A 21,476-nucleotide genomic window follows, 5' to 3' on the forward strand; every position below is an offset into this window, starting at 1 on the left:
GCTTATTTATTCCAGATTGAAGAAGAAAAAAATGATTGATTTTGTTACTAATAAATAACAAACGTGAAAAAAACAATGCAGTATTGAGATCATACTGGTTTATCTACACAATTAAACTTTATCAGTATATAATTACTTCTTTTCTCCTGACAGCTCAAAGCAACCAAACTAATACCGAAAGCTTGGAGAGAGTACAGAACTAGACGAAGGGTAATAATTTTTAGCCTTAGTGATCTAAATTTTACTTATTTCATCTGTAGTCCGTGTTCAACTTCTGCATTTTTAAACATCCCAAAGACCCAAAAAAATTGACCGCAAGGGGGGTGAATTTTTTGTCTTTGGAAAAATAACGAGTGCTCGTTTATTCCAAATTGAACAAGCAATCATTTGATTACTTATAAATGAAAAGCGTGAAAAAATGTAATTTATGACGTTTGAGTGACATGGGAACGTGCCATCAGAAATTAATATTCTGATGGCACGTTGAAGAGGTCCGCGTGGCATCATGGAAGTTTCGGATTATTTAAGCGTTTCATGGGAAAATGAAGTCATTGTTGGTCGGTCAGTATTATGTTTGACCACTTTCTTTTTTTTTTCCTTTTGTATTAATATGCTTTTCTTTTTTCAAATCCCTGTAAAATATTACGACATTCATTAACTTTTCTCTCTGATTGGCAGCGTAACCAGGTTAGTTTACCCTTTCCTGGGGTATTGTGCTGCTGTTTGTCGTATCTGGCGTGGCACAGGTTCTTTTTGTAGAACCCTTGGTTTTCGGTGTACAAATGTTAAGATCATTTTAGGATGCTTATACTACAAGACTGGCTGACTCATCCTAAATAAACTTTTCACATTAATTGAATAACTCGTCTGAGTGTAGTCAGAATATAGTAATTCAGACAACTTTTCATAATAATGCTTATGCAAAGCAAGTGACTATATTATACAATGCTTTAATTAGTTTTAAATTCAACATTTCAAACTTCAATCTTCTCCCCCCTTAATTTCTTATTTCGTAATCACGTGCGGCTCACGTGTGATATAATCTAACGAGATTTGAAGTTGACATTGCCAGCTGACGCGGACACTTCCGTGTACTCTTTATTTTTGTCTCATTTTCTCAGACTATATAAAATAATTAAGCACCTTTCTAGCCATCTGATTGGCTGTGTTTCTGTAACATTTGATAAATTTATCAGTATTAAAGGCTAAGGGTTTAGCCATGAATGCAGAGCGTTCCCATGCAAAACTTAAGCCACCGGTATCACCATTCCTTGCAATGCACCAATGAAATCAATTAATTTTTTCCATTTTGCTCTGTGCAAAGATCCGTAGAAAAAGAAAAAGTCAGGAGATGTCCGATTATCCTACCAAAATGCGAAGAGTGGAAGATTTGGACAACGTTGATTTCCAGGACCTATTTGAAGTTAAGAAACTTGGGGAAGGAGGCTTTGGCGAGGTAGGAGATTCTGTTATATAAATAATATAAATATAAATATATAATAATATATATATATATATATATATATATATATATATATATATATATATATATATATATATATATATATATTGTGGGAGGAAGAAGACAAATAAACTAAAAGTTCATCCTTACAGTCCTGTTTCGTGGTTGCCCACCCATCAGGGGATTTAGGAAAAATTAGAGACTTAAATTAAAGATAGTTATGACTTGTTTAGTCTCAAGGATTGATTATTTTCAAATTTGATCCATGGTTCAGTCTATCTTCAATTCTTATTAATTTCTTGGGGAAAGAGTGCTGCTGCAATGCGGAGTCGTTCGGCGTTTAGAAGACTGGGGAAAACCAAAACTAAAGGTTGCGTCAATTAATGTCACCACAAATTGCTCAAAGTACTGTTAAGCAGATTCTTTAATGCTTGGCTATTCTATTTCTACTTCAGGTAGCGCAATTTTATTGCCGAAAAACCCATGGATATTACGCAGTAAAAACCTTTAAGGAGAATGAAGCAAACAAATCGATGGTGTTGAAAGAAACATTCATCCTCATCCACTTGGCCGGGAGTTCCAGGGTTACCCAGTTATGCCGGGCGTTTACCATCAAAGTATGTACCTAAGAAACGGCTTTTGAATACATACCGAAAGGTTGGCTACAGGAGCAGATAAAACACGTCCATATTTAGGAATCTTTTACTGGCGTGGCCATGGAACTTTGCACATCGTAGCAGTGGAGTGATCATGCCTTCAGGAGGCAACAATAAGCGTGCTGAGAAATTCATCGTTTTAAACTGAACGCAAGTTGAGCCTGCCACTATCTCAGTCAGTTTTTTTTATTAACGAATAGTTAGTTATCGTTTACGAGCCAATCTTAGGGTCCAAAGGATTTGGGGGGAGGGGGGGGTCTACTTGATTTTAAGGGGGAAGAGAGGAGGGATTAGCCGTCGTTAACAGAGCATAAGGGAGGAGCTTGAGGAATTTGATTGTCAATGAAATTCCAATGAGGAAGAGTCAGAAAGCCTTAGGGAGGGATTAAATGAATTTTAATGAACGATTCATTAAGTAATTAACGCCAGTTTGTTGAAAAAAGAAACAAAGCATTAATCAACACAGCCGTGATGCTGATGTCAATAAACTAAACAGAATGTTGTTGTTTCAGCTCACAAAAACAGCCTTAGCGCTTGAGTATTTGCCCGGTGGGGACTTTGCTGGAGTTCTGCGAGCCCAGGGAGGAAAACTGAGTGAGGAACGCGCCAGGTACGATTTAAATGAAAAGAAGTTTCAACGCCTTGTGAAGGAAAACAGCTGAGCATCCCGGAAGTGTTTAAAATTGTTATCCTAATCGTCACTCATGCTCATTAAATCTTTACCAACATACAGGCTTTTTCTATGCCGCTGTCAACGCATTCAGTTTTAAGTTTGCAGACTTGCAGTTGCTTATTTTCTTCTGACTAAGACCCAGGTTACAACTTAGAAAGTCAATTAAAAGTATTCATACGACAACGTCTGGTATTTCAGGTTTTACGCCGTCGATATCGGCCTGGGATTGAAATATTTGAATTCGAAAAAAGTCATCCACAGGTATGTTTGTGGCATAACGTACTCTGGAATGTCTCATTCTGAAGAAAGATTTGTTTTTTCCCCGGTGTCTTGGAACCCTTTATAAAACAACACAGACGATATTGATAACCATAACAGTAACGACAGAGAAAATGACAACAACAACGATAACAATAACACTGACGACAAGAATAACAGGAACTAGAGGGATTATGGGAATGATAAAGAGAAATATTTGAAAAATAACGCAGCCAGTATACACCCATTTCTTTCCGATTGCTACAAGGATACAAAAAAATTTTCTCGTTCATTCCGGCTTAATTCCAATGTCGACTAACTTACCTTCCCTGTCTAACCAGCTTTCTTGATGCAAATTGGCTGAAACATAATGCACCACTAGCGGTCGAGAAAAAGAAAAAAAACTTGTTTTTTGAAATCGAGGAGCCACAATTGACATGAGCGGTATGGGATTGGAATCGAGAAAGAACGGGTAGAAGATTTTCCATTGTAACAGAAACATTTATGCAAATCTGGTTTGCCCTGATGTAAAGTAATGTACACTAAAAATGAGCGAAAGAAGTTTTTGCCAACTTATTTTATCAGAGATCTAAAACCGGAAAATATTCTGGTAACCTCAAATGGCCACCTGAAGCTGTCAGACTTCGGTCTGAGCGAATTTGTCGTCTTTGCAGTCACTGGAGTATGTGGAACTTATCCATATATGGCGCCTGAGGTATAAGGCTTGTAGCAGATTACCCTGAAAAGTCTTTGTTCAAATCGCTACTGTTTTTTTCTCACTAATTATTTATCTTCTCTATGGGTTTTTAAGAAAGTTCTTCTTTCTTCTCCTCCTTCTCTGAGGGTATAATGTATTCCTATAATCTTCCGCTATGGTCAATCTTAAATCAAGGCATTGTCAAACGAGACCCAACAATTTTCTCGACAATAAAGGGGTGGGTAACCTCTCTGCTTGTCACGAGAATCTGAAAAATTACGATAAAAAACATTTTTTATGCCTCTCCGCCCTCAGTTTCGGACAACAAATAAAGTAGAAAGACCCCCCTACTACACGATCCTGACCGCGCCCTTGTTAATACACTGATGTTTCAACCAAGCTCACGCAGTTGAATTTGTTAATACACTTTTTGCAATGCCAATAAACTCCACTTAATCTGTTACAGATGATCATGGGAGAGTCTTATACTTACTCTGTGGACTGGTGGTCCTTTGGCGTGACTTTATTCCTGATGCTGACCGGCAAGGTTTGTACAAATAATATTGCAACAACTCACACATTGCAAATATGTTTACATTTGTACACAATAACTCGCCCTTCGGAAGGACAAATGCTTATGAATCAAACTTTTGACAATGAAGTAATCATTAATTGCCATTACCTTTCGTCCCGTGGGAATAGGACACCCGCCTATGGCAAACATGGTAAGGGGAGACTCCACCCGAAAAGGGGATCTGTTTTAGTCTTCAGATATCCTAAAGGTCACAGAACAGATTCCATCAAAGGGACAATCAAAGAGTTTGGAAATATTTTACCACCGAGAGATTTGGAAGACAATTAAACTTCCACTCTGATATAAATCATCAGCCCATCTCAATAGTTTAGAAAGTCGTTGAGTGATTAATTAAATATTTTCATTTTTCTGCTTATCAGCTACCATTTTATGGTAAAGACAAGAGACAACTTTTCGAAAACATCGTATACACAACGCCTGATATCCCCAATTGGCTTGGGAGAGAGACCAGAGATTGCCTTTTCAAGGTCAGCCAACGAAATCCAAAGTTATACGATTTAAGTAAATAACTTTCTTCTAAGACAAGTGAGGATGTCCTCTTTTGTTTTAAATGATACCGATTTTCTCAAAATTATCAACATAACCTCTGACAATTGATCTCCTTCTGCCCCACTGCAAAATTAAGTTTGATTAAAAACATTGGCATTTAACATGCACACGTGGCGCGAAGAATCATAGAATTGCTTCGGTAAATTTGACGCAAAAATCACTAAGATTCCGGTTCAAGAGGAAATACAAGAAATTTACAGATCAATATTTTCAAATGTTTCAAGCTGTAACTGACACCCTGAGGTGTGTACTCAACAAAATTTAAAGTAAACGTTATGAACGAACCAAAATTAATTGAATTCAAAATAAAAAATTAGATCATTGAGGTTTGCGGATCACAAACTTTTGCCATGAACTAGAAGGACCCAATGTAATTTGCACAACAAGTTTAAACAACTCTTTTTAAAGTATTTCTAAATTAATATTTTTGGCAAACACTGTAGAAGAAATAGTGCACTTCATTTTTTAAGTCAGGTATTTCAATTTTAACGAAACAAATCTTTTATTTTTGTATAAGCAGCTTCTCCAAAAATGCCCAGATGTGAGGCTTGGCGTTGACAATTTCCAATACCATCCGTTCTTCAGCTGTCTTCAGTCTTCAGAACCTCTCGCAATTGCATGTGGTCCATCCGCGGTAAATACGACAGCAGAGAATGAGGTATGCTGATATCAGTGTCAATAGATCCAAAGTCAGTCCATTTGACTGTAAGGGTTTCATGGCAAACAGTGCTTCCTGAAAATTGCATCTTCTGTACTTCTTTGTAGATTAACTACATCTCTGGATTTTCATCTTTACTGTCAGACGATGCAAATATCATCATTGCGGTAAGTGTAAAATTCTCTTATTAAAAGATAAAACAAAAATATATTCAAAGCCGGGCCCCTTTTTTTTACCTCTTTGGAAACGATAATTAGCCTTAATAATTGTTTCTCTGCTCAACTTGACTCAACTTAACACCACAAGTGTTACAAAAAAAAACTTTTCGACAAAGCTTCAAAAGAAAAATAGATAAGGTAATAAGAACCAATGAAAATATCAAACGAAAACAAATGAGAACCAAAAGTAAAGTGATAAATTTTACGGGTCAGAAGCGCGGAAAAACAGCGATGATCAAGTCACATGAAATAACTTTAAGTATTTTATTTGATTGGTTGAGAAAGTAGGGCAAGTTTCCTTGGCAACAAACCTTGTGCAACTTTGAACTGCCGATCGCCACTTTGAAGTAGAAGTGGTAAATATCCAGTTTAAAGTGGCTATTGCCAATTTAAAGTCGCGATCGCCAGTTCCAAAAAATGTGTCTATAGCAAAGCTCTAGATAAGTATTGTATTGTTCGGTTGCGAAAGTGGCCACCTACTCTTTTCCCTGGCTTACACGCTCTGCCTACCGACGAACACCTAAAAACAAAAAAACTAACAATGACAAGTCTACTATTCACCATAAGACAATATGCAACAAATACAAACGAACCGAAACAAACATGCGCCACGTTCTACAGAAATACCATACAACATGCGTACCAAAGTTCGCAAAGAACTACAACGTTCGAGCTGTGGTTGGAATATTTGCCTTTAAGTTATTTCACACACTCATAGTTCATCAACCCATCCAATAACTCATTTGTTTATCTCGTTATTAAATCAATACATTTTCGAATTTGTCTTTTTATCATGTTCTAGGATGACGCTCTTTCAAATTAATTACCACTGAGTTTGGGGGTTTTTCAAACCTATGTCAAAAAAGATGTGAACTTATCAATGTAAGTGAAAAGCAATTTTATTGAAACAAATGCATCTTCACTGGTTCTGTATGGATGCAAAAATAGTCTTATATCGTACATAAACCGACCTGTTTTCCAATGAGTAGCTCAAGTGTTTCACCTCTCACACCCTAACTGAGTCAGTTTGTATATTTTCCACATCGTTCTCTGTAAGTTTCCTATTGCACTGGCAAGGAAAATTTTTAATGAAAATCAACTGACTGAGTGCAGTTTGTTGTGAAATCACATGCGTGATTTCAAAATTGAACGAGCGACGACTGATGAATAAGTGAAATACGAATGAAATAATCATAATGTTCGTAACAAAAACTGCATTGATTATTGAAAGCTAACCGTAGCTTTAGCTTGTGGTAACTCATAGAAAGTTTTTTTTCTTCTTTTCAGATGTTCAGCTGAACTTAATAAAAGATACTTTCGATCGAACTTATCAATATGTGTGTCTTGTTTGTTTGTCACACCAATAACTATCCATTACGTGAGATTCTCCTTCTCCAATCAAAACTTATGGCAAATAACAACTCCCTTGAGAAACTTTAAAAGTTGTTGCTAATAACAGGGACTTCTTCTTATCCAGCGTGTGTCAAGCTGCCGATCAGTTGAGACAAGCAAATAGTGGGCCGGCGAAATTGGCCAAAGTATAACAACATTTTCCCCTGAAAACAGCTACGCGTCTTGCTTGAGGTGCTTGAGAACGAGTTGTGTGCCATGAATCAGCGGTTATTGCGCGTAATGGCTAACGTAAAATTAGAGTTCTCTTCGTTCAAGCGTTTTCTTGCGAGAATTCATAGACTAGAAAATAAATATTTGTCTCTGCAACAATGGTTGGAAAATAAGATGGCTACTTGCCACCGACCCCGCGACATACACTGTGGTCCAACAAGAAGAAACGACGAACTTAAATTCCACCAAAATCGAAAGCTTGTATTTGCCACCATGCAATTATTTTGCGCTCGCGAAAGTGGATTTCAGAGACTTTCAAACCCCTTTCGCAAACTCACTTGGGTAGGTGGGTCTGAGGGTTGATTCAAGTAAACGAGGATAAACTTGTTAGTATTAATTTCGGACAAGTTTACCTTCTCACTCGAATGAACCCTAACTAATACAGGTTCCTAGCAAATCAACCCAAAAGAATGTTGGGACCTTAAACACTGAAATATTTGTTGTTGTTGTTGTTCTGATGGACAATTTTTACTGTTTGGTCTATTTCAGGTTCCGCTGGTTAAAGGTACCTTCAACTACAGTGCTTAGTATCTTCAAGCTTTGCTTAAATTTCTATGGAAATCTTGATACATGTATATGGCTACAATAGCTTTATATAAACCTTAAGGCAAAAACCGATTCAGAAAAAAAACAATTGTAAAAACATTTTGGGAAAACGTTTTCAAGGTGTATCAACTTGAACGTAAATGTAACACCTAAAAACTTGTTTACAGATAACAACCTCATTCATGTTAGATAAAAAATGTGATAATGATTTCAAGACATCACTGATTAAAAAAAATTACTTTTAACCTACTTCAAACAATTCATTAAAGATCAAAACAATGCAAAGTCTTTTTTCTTCGGCGTGTCCAAAATCCTAATAGCTCATAAGAGTATTTAAGACAAATAGAGAATCAACTTATAAAAAAAAAAAAATCCGTACGGGCTCTTGAAGGCTCTTTCGCTTCTCCTGCTCTCTTACAGAGGACTCTTACAGAGATTTTATAGGTAGCCTTGTGGTTTCAGTTCCAAATGTCAACGTTTGCAAGCAACTTTTTACTTCCTTGGGTTTCATATTTTCTATGATACAGCTCCAATTCTCACTGCCTTAACTGAAACGTAAAAAAGGCATAATTTAGAGAGAATCGTGGAGTTCACATAAAATTTTTCATTCGGCTTTACGACATGAAACGATAAACTACCCAACAATTATTATAGCAGAAATTTATGTTTTACTCCTATCAAATTATAGAAGAAAAAGTCTGTGTCCAATTAATTTTAAAGCATCTCAATTTCTTCAAGAAAAAAGAAACTCCTAAACTCTACACAGCAAGAGAACAACAAAAGCATTTATGATCAAATATATTTCTATAATTTGGATTTAAAGTTACTTTGCATTGCGTAAATGTTATGAAAAGAGTAATTACATGGGTCGGCAACTAATTGTTCTTGAAATCAAGTTTGACGTCGTCACTAATGAGTACAAATGGCGCCCAGTACTTCTCCTCCTTGAAGGTTTCAGAATCTCTCATACACTTCATGGCTTGATTGAGAGCTTCAGTTGCCTTCTTGCCTTTAACAAGTGCATCGCAGAAGAAACTCATGAACTCCAGGGTTCCCTCGTCACCTATCGTCCACAAGGCCACGACAGATCTAGCGCCAGCACCCAAGAATGTTCGGGCGATGCCGACCACACCTTCGGCAATAACCTCCCCACGAGCACTGTGACAACAGCTTAGAACAACCAGTCGCGCCCGCAGCCCAGCTTCCATGACATCTTTCATCGTTGGTCGATAGTCCTTCTCTTGAGGCTGAGGGGTTTCTCTTGTGGTGTTTGGTGCCAGGATAGCTTCACCAGTTTCCATTTTACCATGCACTGCAATATGTATTAAAGCCACTGCTAAAAGTCGTTTAACACTTGTTCTAATTTTCGTATCATTTACCATCAGCCGGGAACCATTTGTCGGACATAACCGCCGATGGTATTCTGAGATTGAAGCGGGCAAAAACGAGTTCGTGTCGCACTTATCGTCGTACTGTTCTTCAAGTACAAGTTTTCAATCCGCTGATATCTCGATAGGAACACCACAAGGGACTTCATCTTTGGCTGCTTCTACAAGTAAACATCCTACAGATGGTACCTCCGCAGAGAGCAGGGGTGACAAACCACGAAGTAAAACACCGCACTTTCCCAACAGCCCGTTCGTGAAGGAGTTCCCCGTCGATTGTCTTCCGGAGTTACCTACAGATCTGACGACGCTGATGGACGACAATTTCCTTCACTGCTGGAAATCTGGCGTTTGCCTTCGTCACCCATGGTTGTTCCTCCTGCTGCACTGCGTCGCCGACACTGGATCTGATCAACAGTTGATTCGAACGGAAGTAAGCCCTTGCCGTCAGGGTTGGAGGGTTTTGAGTTTCGCGGTGGACCACATCGACACGCTCATTCGCAAATGGTACCAAGAGTTACCGACGATGGATGGACAGCAACCCAAAGTCAGGCAGCTTGTTCCCTGTATGATGTGCGAAAGACTCGGCCTTGCAACCTCGTCATCATCATCGTAAACTTTATTAATGTGTCTTGAATATCTGGCCGACGGGGTTAAAAACTCCTCTACTAATAGGGGACACTTAATAAAGTTAATAACCTACTAAATATTTTCTATTGAACTATTAAAAAAAAGCCTGATAATATATTTAACAATATAATATAGTTAAAAAACATATTAACTATCAACTGATGGGATAAATGATTAAAAAAATAAAGATTACGAATTATAAAGGATGCAATTAGAACGATTGTCGTCTTCTACCATTACGCTCAAATTAAATTTACGGATACGATTTTTAAAACTAAATAATGATGGGAGGGTTCTAAATTCGCTTGTTAGCTTATTCCACAACTTTGGTCCCAAGTAGGTGAGGGAATATTTGCCATATTTCTAGGTCCTAAATCTGAGGATGGCAAACTCCGCCACCCTTAAGTTGTAGGGTGAACAATGCGTGAGAAATAGCTCACACACTATGGTGTAGCAAAGTTTGTGTTTATATATACGGATAGTAATATCTTGTAGTCTTCTGTTCTGAAGCGTCGTTAGATCACTCTTGTCCAGTAATGCTTGGTAGCTCGATTGCTTATCTAGGAAAACTGCGCGTAGTGCTCTTTCTTGAATCCGTTCGAGCTTTCTTTTATCAGTATCACTACAGAAATGCCAAGTCAGGTGGCAATAGGTTAAGTAAGGCAATATGGTTGATTTACACAGAGTTAATTTAGCATTGGTAGGGATAAGTTTTTTAAGCCTCAACATTACGCCTACCTTTCGACTCGCCTTCTTACATATTTTACATTTTTTTACTTTACATATATTACATTTTAAGTCTCTTAATTTTTTAGCGCCTACTTATTTATATTCTTTCATTTCTCTTAGGCTCCCATCTAAATATAATTTAAGGAATTCTAGTGATAACCTTTTGCCTAGTTATCCGCGTTTTAAATCTATAGCTACACTAGGTGATCGTTCTTTTACCAGTGCTACACTGAAACTGTGGAATGCGTAACCATTTGACATAGGAAGCGCCAGCACAGTTAATATTTTTAAAGCCGAGCTAAAAACTCACCTTTTTCGTCATGCATTGTTAGCATATATAGTTGTTTTTATTATTGTGAGTTTACTTTTAATTGTAATTTTAGCTTTTTAACCTTTTTATTTTGTTTTTAATCTTGTCATGCGCATTTGAACATTTTATGGAATTTGCGCATTATTAATTTCCCATTATTATTATTATTATTATTTCATTAATGTGAGTGTTAAAATTCAATTGTTCGTCTATGGTAACTCCTAGCAAATTAAGACATTCAGAAGTTTCAATGGTGTTTCGTCGAAAGTGGAATCGAATCTTACTATCTGTACAGTTATGCTTTAAAGTCATAGTTTGATATTTGCTCAGGTTTCCTTTTAGCAGATTGCTGGCATTTTATTCGGAGGCCCTATTGGCATTCCTCATAAGATTGGTGTTAGCCATTTTCAGGTCCCCCGTTGTTTCATACATTTGATGGTCGATTTCATTTACAAGTTCAAGTTTACCGACTGTCAGCGTCAAAGTGCAAAGTCAGATTTAATCCGTTGTCCCAATCACCCGAGCTGGGAAGTTGATCTTCATAAGGTTGCGCTTGATATAATGTTTCATGACGTAGATCCTGACTTATTGTTGTCGCACGAAGGCGTTAAGTATAAGGACGCCGACTCGAGTATCCTCGGAAGTGGAGGCTTTGGAAAGGTATCTGTTTCTCCATTACATTGTACCGGTCTTTTTGTAACTGGTGTGAAATTTGCGTGTTAATGCAATTTATTATGGTTTCGGTGGAAAGAAAGTTTAAAATTTAGAATCGAACTGATGTGGATGGAGGTAAACTTATTATCTTCTGTCTTTTTTGCGAATTTATCGTGATAAGGGCGAACAGGAAGGTAACAAATGCTCTGCTACGAACTTTCCTTTTTCCCATGAAACTAAGCGTCCGTTCTAAGACCTCGAGCTATTTTTTTCTCCACTCATTCTCGGTTTGCTTTTATTTTGTATTGTTTTTTGCCGTTAGCTCCGCCCTGGCTCGCTAGTAGAAGACTCGTTGTTGATTTCCTCGCAGTTAAGAATTTTTTCGCAGTAAGAGACGGCCTTGATGAATTTTTCCATAGGGTTAGGGTTAGGCGACTACGAATGGTGTAACAGGCGTCTGCACCTGAAAGAGAGGCTATAAGGCCCCTTTATTGTATGGCAAGGTAGTCCTGAGCTGAATCCAAGCGTCCTGATTAGCTCTTACTTAGTCGGGATTTTGCCATACGGACCGTTTCCACGGAAACGATCATAAGCCATGCCTTTTTCGTCGCGAAAGCTGGGAAATTTAAAGTAAATAAGTTTGGCCCGAGTGCTATATAGTAAGCTACTTATTTACCTCGCTTGCTCGAGCTGCACTGGGGAATATTGGTCTTCGGTCAGTTTCGCACGGACCTCGTGCCAATATTCCTTAGTGGGACCCTCGCACTCGTTCAGTAAGAAGTTATTCCTCTATGGGTTTCTGGAAGCATGCCTAACAGACGGCAGTAGACTGCCATCAACCGGCCTTTAGTGAAACCCCCCAGGTAAGGATATACCTTCAAGCTCTCTCAGCAAGTATCGCAAGAAAAACTCAAACAGGAAATGTAAAACAAAGGCCAAAATTGTTGATATAGTCTTCTTATCTCTCAGGTCGTTCGCCGGGAATGCCGACGACAGGCAGTCGCCATCGAGTTCTACATTAAAAGTGATGAATCCGAACCCTTCAGGCATTACCGCGAGACGCGCAAGGAACTGAACAAGCTACGTCGTGTACGACAGCATCCTTTCCTTACCAACATCATCAGTGTGTCTTTGTGCCCCTTGTGCCTTCTGCTGGAACTAGCAGAACGCGGGGCTCTCACCGAGATCTTATCCAGCCCAAAGTTGCTTGATCGTATTGTCCTCTTTCAGACTGCATATCAAGTTGCAGACGCACTGAGATTCCTTCATGGCATAGATGTCATCTATAGAGACTTAAAACCGGAAAACGTCCATGTTTGGTCCTTGGAGGAACACGCTGATCTTCACGTCAAGCTCATTGATTTTTGCACGGGGAACTTCGCGACTTCGACTGGTTTGTTTATGCGCTGGATCTCCCGGTAACCATGCACCTGAGATGTTGGAATCAGCAAATAAAGAGGAATACACCTTTCAAGTAGACGTATATTCGTATGCGATCCTCCTTTACCGAATTATCACCCGCTTAATTCCGTTCATCGGACACGATTTAGGTGCAAAAATCAACGCGGCTGTAATTGCTGGAGAGTGTCCGCAGTGGAAACACGTTCCGGTAGCGACTTTCGGCTTTCCGACGCTTACCGAGCTTATGCTTTGATGCTGGTCGGGTAGGCCGACCAAGAGACCGACGACCGCTAAAATAACCGAGCAAGTCTGTCATCCCACGTTCCAGTGTTTGATAGCCAAGTAGCTTATCCCCTCAGTCTGTGCGTCATGCTTGTCTCGTGCAAGATTCCCTTGATCTGTGGTTAGCTTGTGATGACCACACATGCAACCGAATTTTTGTCTACGATGGTCGCACACTCAGCATGAAGTTTTCTTTCTCAATTGAAACCTATCAAGAGCAGCGTCTCTTGTTTCAGATCCAGTACATGCATATTATGGCACCTTTCGTTTTAATCGCTGCCCGTGGAGAGTTTGCCTTGGTCAACGCTTACTACACTTGGAGTGAGTCGCGTTACAAGTACGTGGCATCCATGAGATTCGACCAACAAGTTAGCTGCGTCGCATCAAACGATGAGTACGTGTATGTTGGACTTTACGATGGAAATGAGCATTGTATCTTGGAAACAGATATGAAGAAGAGCTTCAGGAAACGTGCTTTTCACAACTTCAATGTTGGACACCACCGAATTCTGGTACTCACAGCGGCACAGGATAAGCTGTCCACGAGCCGATTCATTTATAGATAATTAACGAAACCAGGCGAAATGGAGGCTTTCGACATCGACGTCGTATGGTACGGTGGCCCTGAGGGACTGGAGAACAACCCACAAACGCAAATCTCCTTTCTAAAGGTTTCTCGTGACGAAAAAAGCGTTTTGTCTGTGAGCAGGTCCGTACTCAGCAAATGGGATTCAGAGAACAGGCAGAACCACTTCAGCGTTGACTGCGCAGTGTTCTAAGGAGTCTCTCTGCGGAATCCGAGTCACACAAAGATCACGATGACGCAGTTGCGTGTATTACCTGCGTGGAGCCCACCACCCATCTATTTGGGTGGGCATTGCGAATGGCCACATAATGATATTTGATTCGGAAACAGAACATCTACTCACTTGGTTTCATCCTTTTGATGAAACGCGTAGTCTGACCGTTATCAATTCTCCTGATCCCTGCGGCACTGAGCAAGGATACGTCATAAGTACCGGGAAAGGATTAAGACCGGACGGATTAGGCCCGGTATGCGAACTTTCGGCGGAACGGGTGACATAAATCCTGAGGGAAGATACAAATCGTAAAGTGAGTTAACCGGTACGAAAGAAGATTCACAGAAGAAATTCAACAGGAAGAAAACCCAGGACTCCTACTCCGCCCATAGACGAGCAAGAAAACGATACCGTAGACTTAAACCCTACTTTGCGGTCGAAATGTTCCATGATGATGTGGGAACTGTTGTCCAAGAATGGCTTCGCAAGAGTAGAAGCCAAAAGCGGCCGAGGACGCTTTTCTTGCAGCCACAGTACCAAAGCAAAAAGTAGTGATCAGCCCTTGCAGAATGGCGATGAAAGTAATCAACAGTGAAAGTTAGAGAGAGTTCATTTTCATGGTCTCATGCTTTGAAGATCAGGTAAAAATACCCTGAAGAGACTGGCTAGCATATGACGGGTGTCGGGGCAAGCGCGTTAGCTCGACCATTTAAACCAGAGTGGTTTCTGATTCTTATTTCCATTCATTGCGTGGAATAAAATAATAGAGAACTGCTGGCTTGTCCAGTTTTCGGTAAATACGGTCTTTCCAACTTGGGTCTCAGGGTCTGTCTTCTTTCCATCGGCTAAGGTAGAAGAGAGAGAGACAGGTCAGAAGTGGGAAGAATAGAAAGCATAAAAACGTCTCATCTGTTTTGGTGTAAAGAAAATTCAATTGAGGTGCCTTGATGTTGCTTGTGTACAATGTGGGCCAAATTCTATGTTATAGGAGGTCTTGGCTTTTTCTCCTTCTCCCGGCTTTGTAACCGACCCTTTTCCCTCCTTCCTCCTTCTTTTCCTACTTTCCCCTTTATTTGGTTACAGTAAAAGTCTAATATGCGTTGAAATCTCTGTATGACCACTTTAAAACAAGCAACGCCTCACAGACCTCTTTGCACTGGATACACCTCAGACACGAGTGCAACTTTGAAACTGTTGAATTATGCAATTCTTATTAATAGCCTGTTAGTGGAGTATTTTGCATATGGTTGGGTAAACAGAGTAAGACAGAAGATCGACTGCCAGCATTTCACTTCCTTACACTAAATAAGACCATAAAGCGTTAATCTCGTACTCGTGATTATTCATCTCAAAGACTTTCGAAGCTCTTTTTCCGACCCCGCGTAACCTTTGTCATGGAAACTTTCATACAAGTTAACTCTCTTTACTCGAATTGCCTTTCCTGACAAGTCAAAGCGAAAAATTATGTGGCCCGAAACACTGAGAGACTCTGGGACTTTTTTGTATTGTTGTTGTGATGAGAGGGCAGGGAGCTTCATAGTTTAGTCCCCTTCAGGTTTCGCTAGTTAAGGGTCGTTTAGGTACATTTCCCAACTACAGTGCTTTGTATCTCAAAAAAAATTATGATGAAACGGTTTCTTCACGGCCGTTGGCGTCTTCGCAGAACAGGAGTTAAAATCAAATGTTTTGAGGAATCATAAATCTTCTTTTTGAGATGAACCTATAAAACAATTAAATATTTATCGTTGAAACCGAGAATATTCTTTGTATTTCCAATGCCCTATCAACAAAATTGTACCAAAAGCCGGAATTTCACAAAAAGAAGGCATAGAATTTTGTAATCGATGAATATCGTGATCGGGAAAGAGGTAACTGTTGAGAATATTTGATCAAAAATTCCACTCAAAACTAGTTTTTGTATTTCTAGGAGTTCACCGGAATATTCCATGGTTATAAGTCAGTAGACACACATTTAACTAGGGAGGTTCTCGCCTTAATATTACTTTAAATGTAATTCTTCATGAATTTCTGTTTCTAGCGCGCGCTTAAAAGAAAAAGCTGCTATTATGACGCACTCTGATCATAAAACAGACTCGGGAAAACATTACAAAGGCGAAGATGGTTTTTGTAACGTCTTGGATAAGTTTTTTTACATTCGCATGTTTCAGGGACTATTTTTGGCAGAGGTCAGAAACTGAATGCAAAGAAAGGTAGGTCTTTAATCATTCAGTCCAATTTCGATAAAAGTTTTAAGTTTGTAAATAAACAACGGAAAACTTTTACAGACCGATTGTGCGGCTTGATTTATCAAACTATTAAATTGCTTCACTAGCTACCCGACATTAATGTGAACATTCAAGAGTTTAAGTTCAAAATATGTGTTTGAGGCAGGCTCAAGGTATTTAACATCTTAATGCACTAAATAAATGGAAAGAACAAGGCTTTATTTTTGCAAAACTTGTGTTGCGACCAAGTATTAATGGTAGTCGTCATTGTGACGCTAATATTTCTTTTTTTCAGTTTTGAAGAGGAAGCCCGCAAGAAAGATGGAGAACAGCAAAGACAGGTATTCTGATTTCTTTGTAATGCCGTGTCAACGTAGCAGATTGATTATTATTATTATTATTATTATTATTATTTTTTAAAGCTTCTGATGAGGAAGGATTACATGCTAACAACTGAACTGCGTAGAGCGGGCCCGGCATAATTATCGAAAACTCCAAACCCCAACAAAACAAAATTTAAAAGTTTCATCAGAACTATTTATTTGGGCCATATTCAATTTCAGAGGTACTAATGCAAAAAGATTTTCTTTAATTGTATTTTTCAAAGAAGAAAATAAACTATGAAAATTGTCAAGAGAAGATAAGAATCACACCATGATGGGGAAAAAAAAACAAATCGAATGGGAAAAAAAAAACAAATCGAGCAAGTCTTTAGTTTACTTTTTTTTCAGTTGTCAAGGTTTCGACAACACCCATTATAAAAAGGAGAGGACATTTCTGAAAGTAGAACGCATAATAAATAACAAGTACATGATTCCGTTTCTCTCCTGACAAATTAGAGCTGCAACGTTAATTCAACGGGTTCGAAGCCTTTATGGTTGACTTTAGAGTTCTAATATTTCAGACTCTTTGAAAATCTAATCAATCTTTGTCCAATATATCACAAATGAAAAAACTTTGAATGATAAAACCTTTGTTTTACTCACCCACCGAAGCGGCGCAGCAGTGTTTTTAAAAGCTGCTAACTTGTCAACTATTGTCATATGCTTTAAACATTTTTAAATGGAATATCTTCCTTGAGGAAATTAAGATGTAGTTTACTTGTAACTTTCTAAATTTTACTTTGTAGAAAGTGGAAAGTAGCGGATTGATATAAAGGTAGCCATTAGGGGGGAATGATTTTCCGTCTCTGTCTTTTCTTTGAGGGGCTATTGGAGAATATTTTCCATTTTTGAAATTCCATTACAGCATTGCAGCATGCAAAACAAAAATTTATATTCACAGAAAACTTTTAAACTAAACTGAGCAAGCAGCGTAACATATTGATTAATTGCTTCAGATTTCTCAATTTAATTTCTTCTAAGTGAAATAAAGCTGTCAGGGACTGTCTATTTGCTCGAGTTGTCACACATCTTGTTACACCCTCCGTCAGTCGGGTTTTTGAATCGGCTGTTTGGACGCACTCAAGTTACCGAAACGTTGTGAAAAGGTTGCCGTCATAAGGAGGTGGGCGTTGGGAGGTGGAAGTTACTCTTGAGAGAAAGACATTGTTGGAATGTGGCGTTTGTTAAAAGTTAATCGTTGTTGAGAAAGTTCCCGTTGTAGGGAGAAGACCGTTTTCAAAACGTTGGGCGCAGCAGTTCCACAGAAAAAAATAGACCGTTGATATCAACATCAACAGAATATGAAGTTTTTAAGATGATGAAACTGGAAATTTATGCGATGATCATGGATATTTTGGATGCTGATATTAACTATTAATATCAAAATATTTGTCCTCTTTGCAGAATGAATGCGCCTCCATAATTCAACGGGCTTGGCGTCGACTAATATCAAAAAGACTTGAATTTCAGGTAATTTGATATAGTAATGACAGTATAATAACTGTTATACATGGTAAATTAAATCATTTTGTTTTATGGAGCGATTTTAGTTGTATAAAATGATGGGATTATTTTAAAATAAAAAGGCAGGGGGGTCCCAAAAGTTAACATTAAAACATTTATTTCAAGATGTTAACAATGAGTTCGCCATAAAGGAAATCCAAATCGAGAGTGGAATATTTCACTCCATGTACACTGGGCTTCAACTTTCCAACTCTTCAAAGGTGCTTATGGTGACATCTTATTACAATCACAATGAAAACAAATAGATTAGAAAAAACAAAACAAAACAAACAAACAAACAAACGTGATGCTTGTGAAAAACATCCTAACCGAGACTGAACCAGCAATATGTCATTGTGAGGGGGTGGCTGTTGTAAAAAAGAGGCAGTTCATGGGAAGGTGTCCTGTGTACAGAGGTGAACCTTTGAGGAGGTGGTCATTTCTAGGAAGGCAGCCGGTGTACGGAGGTGACCGTTGTAGGTGGATGACTGCAGAAGAGACTTTTCGTAGACAGTAGACCTCTATTATGTAATTCAACATGGCATGACGACTTTAAGATGCTGATATTCTATGCTGACATTATCAAAATTGTTGTTTACTTTGCAGAATAAATGTGCCGTTAAGATTCGAAAGGCGTCACGTCTTATGAATCTTAAATGCAAGTTTCACTATTAAAACTTTCTCGGCGATTTTAGTCGTAGTCTGCTCCAACAAGATGAGATTCTTTCTAAAAAGCATTATTTGTTCCCTTTCGACTCCATGGCCTTATCAGGGAAATGGATTCACAATTATCATCAGTATATAACTACTTAACAGTTTGTAATTACTGCTTTTCTCCTGACAGAACAATGCTGTCAAATTAATACAGAGAGCTTGGAGAAAGCATCGAAGAACGAGGAGGGTAATAATTTTTAGCCATAATATTCTGTATTTTTCATATTTATCTGTAGTCCGTGTTCAACTTCTACATTTTTAATCCTCCACATAGACCAAAAAATTGACTGTAAGGGGAGAGAATTTTTTTGTCTTTGAAAACACATCTTGTTGCCCCTGTCAGTCGGGTTTTTGAATCGGCTGTTTGGACGCACTCAAGTTACAGAAACGTTGTGAAAAGGTTGCCGTCATAAGGAGGTGGGTGTTGTGAGGTGGTTGTTGTTCTTGAGACGAGGGCATTGTTGGCATGTGGCGTTTGTTGAAAGTTAATCAATGTTGAGAAAGTTCCCGTTGTAAGGGGAAGACCATTTTCAAAACGTTGGCCGCAGCGGTTCCACAGAAAAAAATAGACCGTTGATATCAACATCAACAGAATATGAAGTTTTTAAGATGATGACACTGGAAGTTTATGCGATAATCATGGATTTTAGTTGCTCATATTAACTTTGATATCATAATGTTTGTTCTCTTTGCAGAATAAATGCGCGTCCATAATTCAACGGGCTTGGCGTCGACTAAAGTTAAAAAGACTTGAACTTCAGGTAATTTGTATAGTAATAACAGTATAATCACAGTTATACATGGTAAATTCAATCATTTAATTTTATGGAGCGATTTCAGTTGTATAAATGGTGGGATTATTTTAAAATAAAAAGGCAGGGGGGTTCCAAAAGTTAACATCAAAAATTTTCTTTCAAGTAGTTTACAATGAATTCGCTTTTTTAAAGGAAATCCAAATCGAGAGTGGGATATTTCACTCCATGTACACTGGGCTTCAACTTTACAACTCTTCAAACGTGCTTATGGTGACATCTCATCACAATCACAATGAAAAAATAGATTAGAAAAAACTAAACAAAACGAACAAACAAACAAACAAACAGTGATGCTTGTGAAAAACATCGTAATCGAGACTAAGCAGCAAGGTACAGAAGTTAAATCATATTTCATAGCCTCCCTTAATGAAGTATTGTAGACATTTCATCCACTCTTTAGTGATATAAAGCCGACAAGGTTCCCAGTTAAAAATATTTTTCTAAATTGGGCCTTGACAAAAGAAGAGTGTCGTTGCAGTTGGAACACGCTTTAGTTGCTGTGTCATTGTGAGGGGGTGGCTGTTGTAAGAAAGAGCGGTTCATGGGAAGGTGTTCTGTGTAGAGACGTGGCCCTTCTGAGGAGGTGGTCATCTCTAGGAAGGCAGCCAGTGTACGGAGGTGACCGTTGTAGGCGGATGACTGCCGAAGAGACTTTTCGTAGAAAGTAGACCTCTATTATGTACTCCAACATGGCGTGACGACTTTAAGATGCTGATATTCTATACTGACATTATGAAAATTGTTGTTTACTTTGCAGAATAAATGTGCCGTTTAGATTCAAAAGGCGTCACGTCTATTAAATCTTAACTGCAAGTTTCATTATTTAACTTTCTCGGCGATTTTAGTTGCAATCCGATCAAACAAGATGAGATTCTTTCTAAAGGCATTATTTGGTCCCTTTCGACTCCATGGCCTTATCAGGGAAATGGATTCACAATTATCATCATATAAAATACTTATCGGTTTATAATTACTGTTTTCCTCCTGACAGCTTGAGGCCGTCAAATTAATACAGAGAGCTTGGAGAAAGCATCGAAGAACGAGGAGGGTACTAATTTTTAGCCATAACATGTATTTCTCATCCTTTATCTGTAGTCCGTGTTCAACTTCTACATTTTTAATCCTCCACATAGACCAAAAATATTAACTGTAAGGGGAGATAATTTTTTGTAAACACATCTTGTTACACCCCCCGTCAGTCGGGTTTTGAATCGGCTGTTTTTTGGACGACACTCAAGTTGCCCGAAACGTTGTGAAAAGGTTGCCGTCATAAGGAGGTGGGCGTTGTGAGGTGGATGTTGCTCTTGAGACGGAGGGCATTGTTAGAATGTGACGTTTTGTAAAAGTTAAAATTGTTGTAATGAGGCAACGTTCCCTATCCTGGTGGTGGAGAAGACCATTTCAAACCAACGTTTGGCCTGCAGCGGTTCCCCATAGAAAAAAAAAGACCGGTGATATCTAACAATCAACAGAAATATGAAGTTAATTAAGATGAATGACACTGGAAGTTTAATGCAATGATGTGCAATGGAAATAAGACATTTAGGACGCTCCATATTCACAACATTGTTGATAAAAATCATAATGTTATGTTCTCTTTGTCAGAATGAATGCGCGGTCCCATAATTCAAACGGGCTTGGCGTCGACTAAAGTTAAGAAGACTTGAATTTCAGGTAGTTTGTTATATGTAATAACAAGTACTGATCAGC

The 21,476-nt window shown here is 38.6% G+C and overlaps 1 protein-coding gene across 1 annotated transcript; it reads left to right on the forward strand.

Annotated features, from left to right (window-relative positions):
• The first annotated feature begins 4,172 nt into the window (after positions 1-4,172).
• On the forward strand, positions 4,173-7,927 carry LOC131785144 (protein kinase C delta type-like). Its single transcript, XM_066170336.1, has 7 exons — positions 4,173-4,293; positions 4,701-4,808; positions 5,411-5,548; positions 5,656-5,715; positions 6,569-6,648; positions 7,054-7,144; positions 7,879-7,927. The coding sequence occupies exons 1-5, from the start codon at positions 4,213-4,215 to the stop codon at positions 6,587-6,589; spliced, it is 408 nt and encodes a 135-aa protein (XP_066026433.1). The 5' UTR covers positions 4,173-4,212; the 3' UTR covers positions 6,590-6,648; positions 7,054-7,144; positions 7,879-7,927.
• The last annotated feature ends 13,549 nt before the right edge of the window (positions 7,928-21,476 follow it).

Source organism: Pocillopora verrucosa, chromosome 7 (genome assembly GCF_036669915.1).
Source record: "Pocillopora verrucosa isolate sample1 chromosome 7, ASM3666991v2, whole genome shotgun sequence".
Taxonomy (NCBI): Eukaryota; Metazoa; Cnidaria; class Anthozoa; order Scleractinia; family Pocilloporidae; genus Pocillopora; species Pocillopora verrucosa.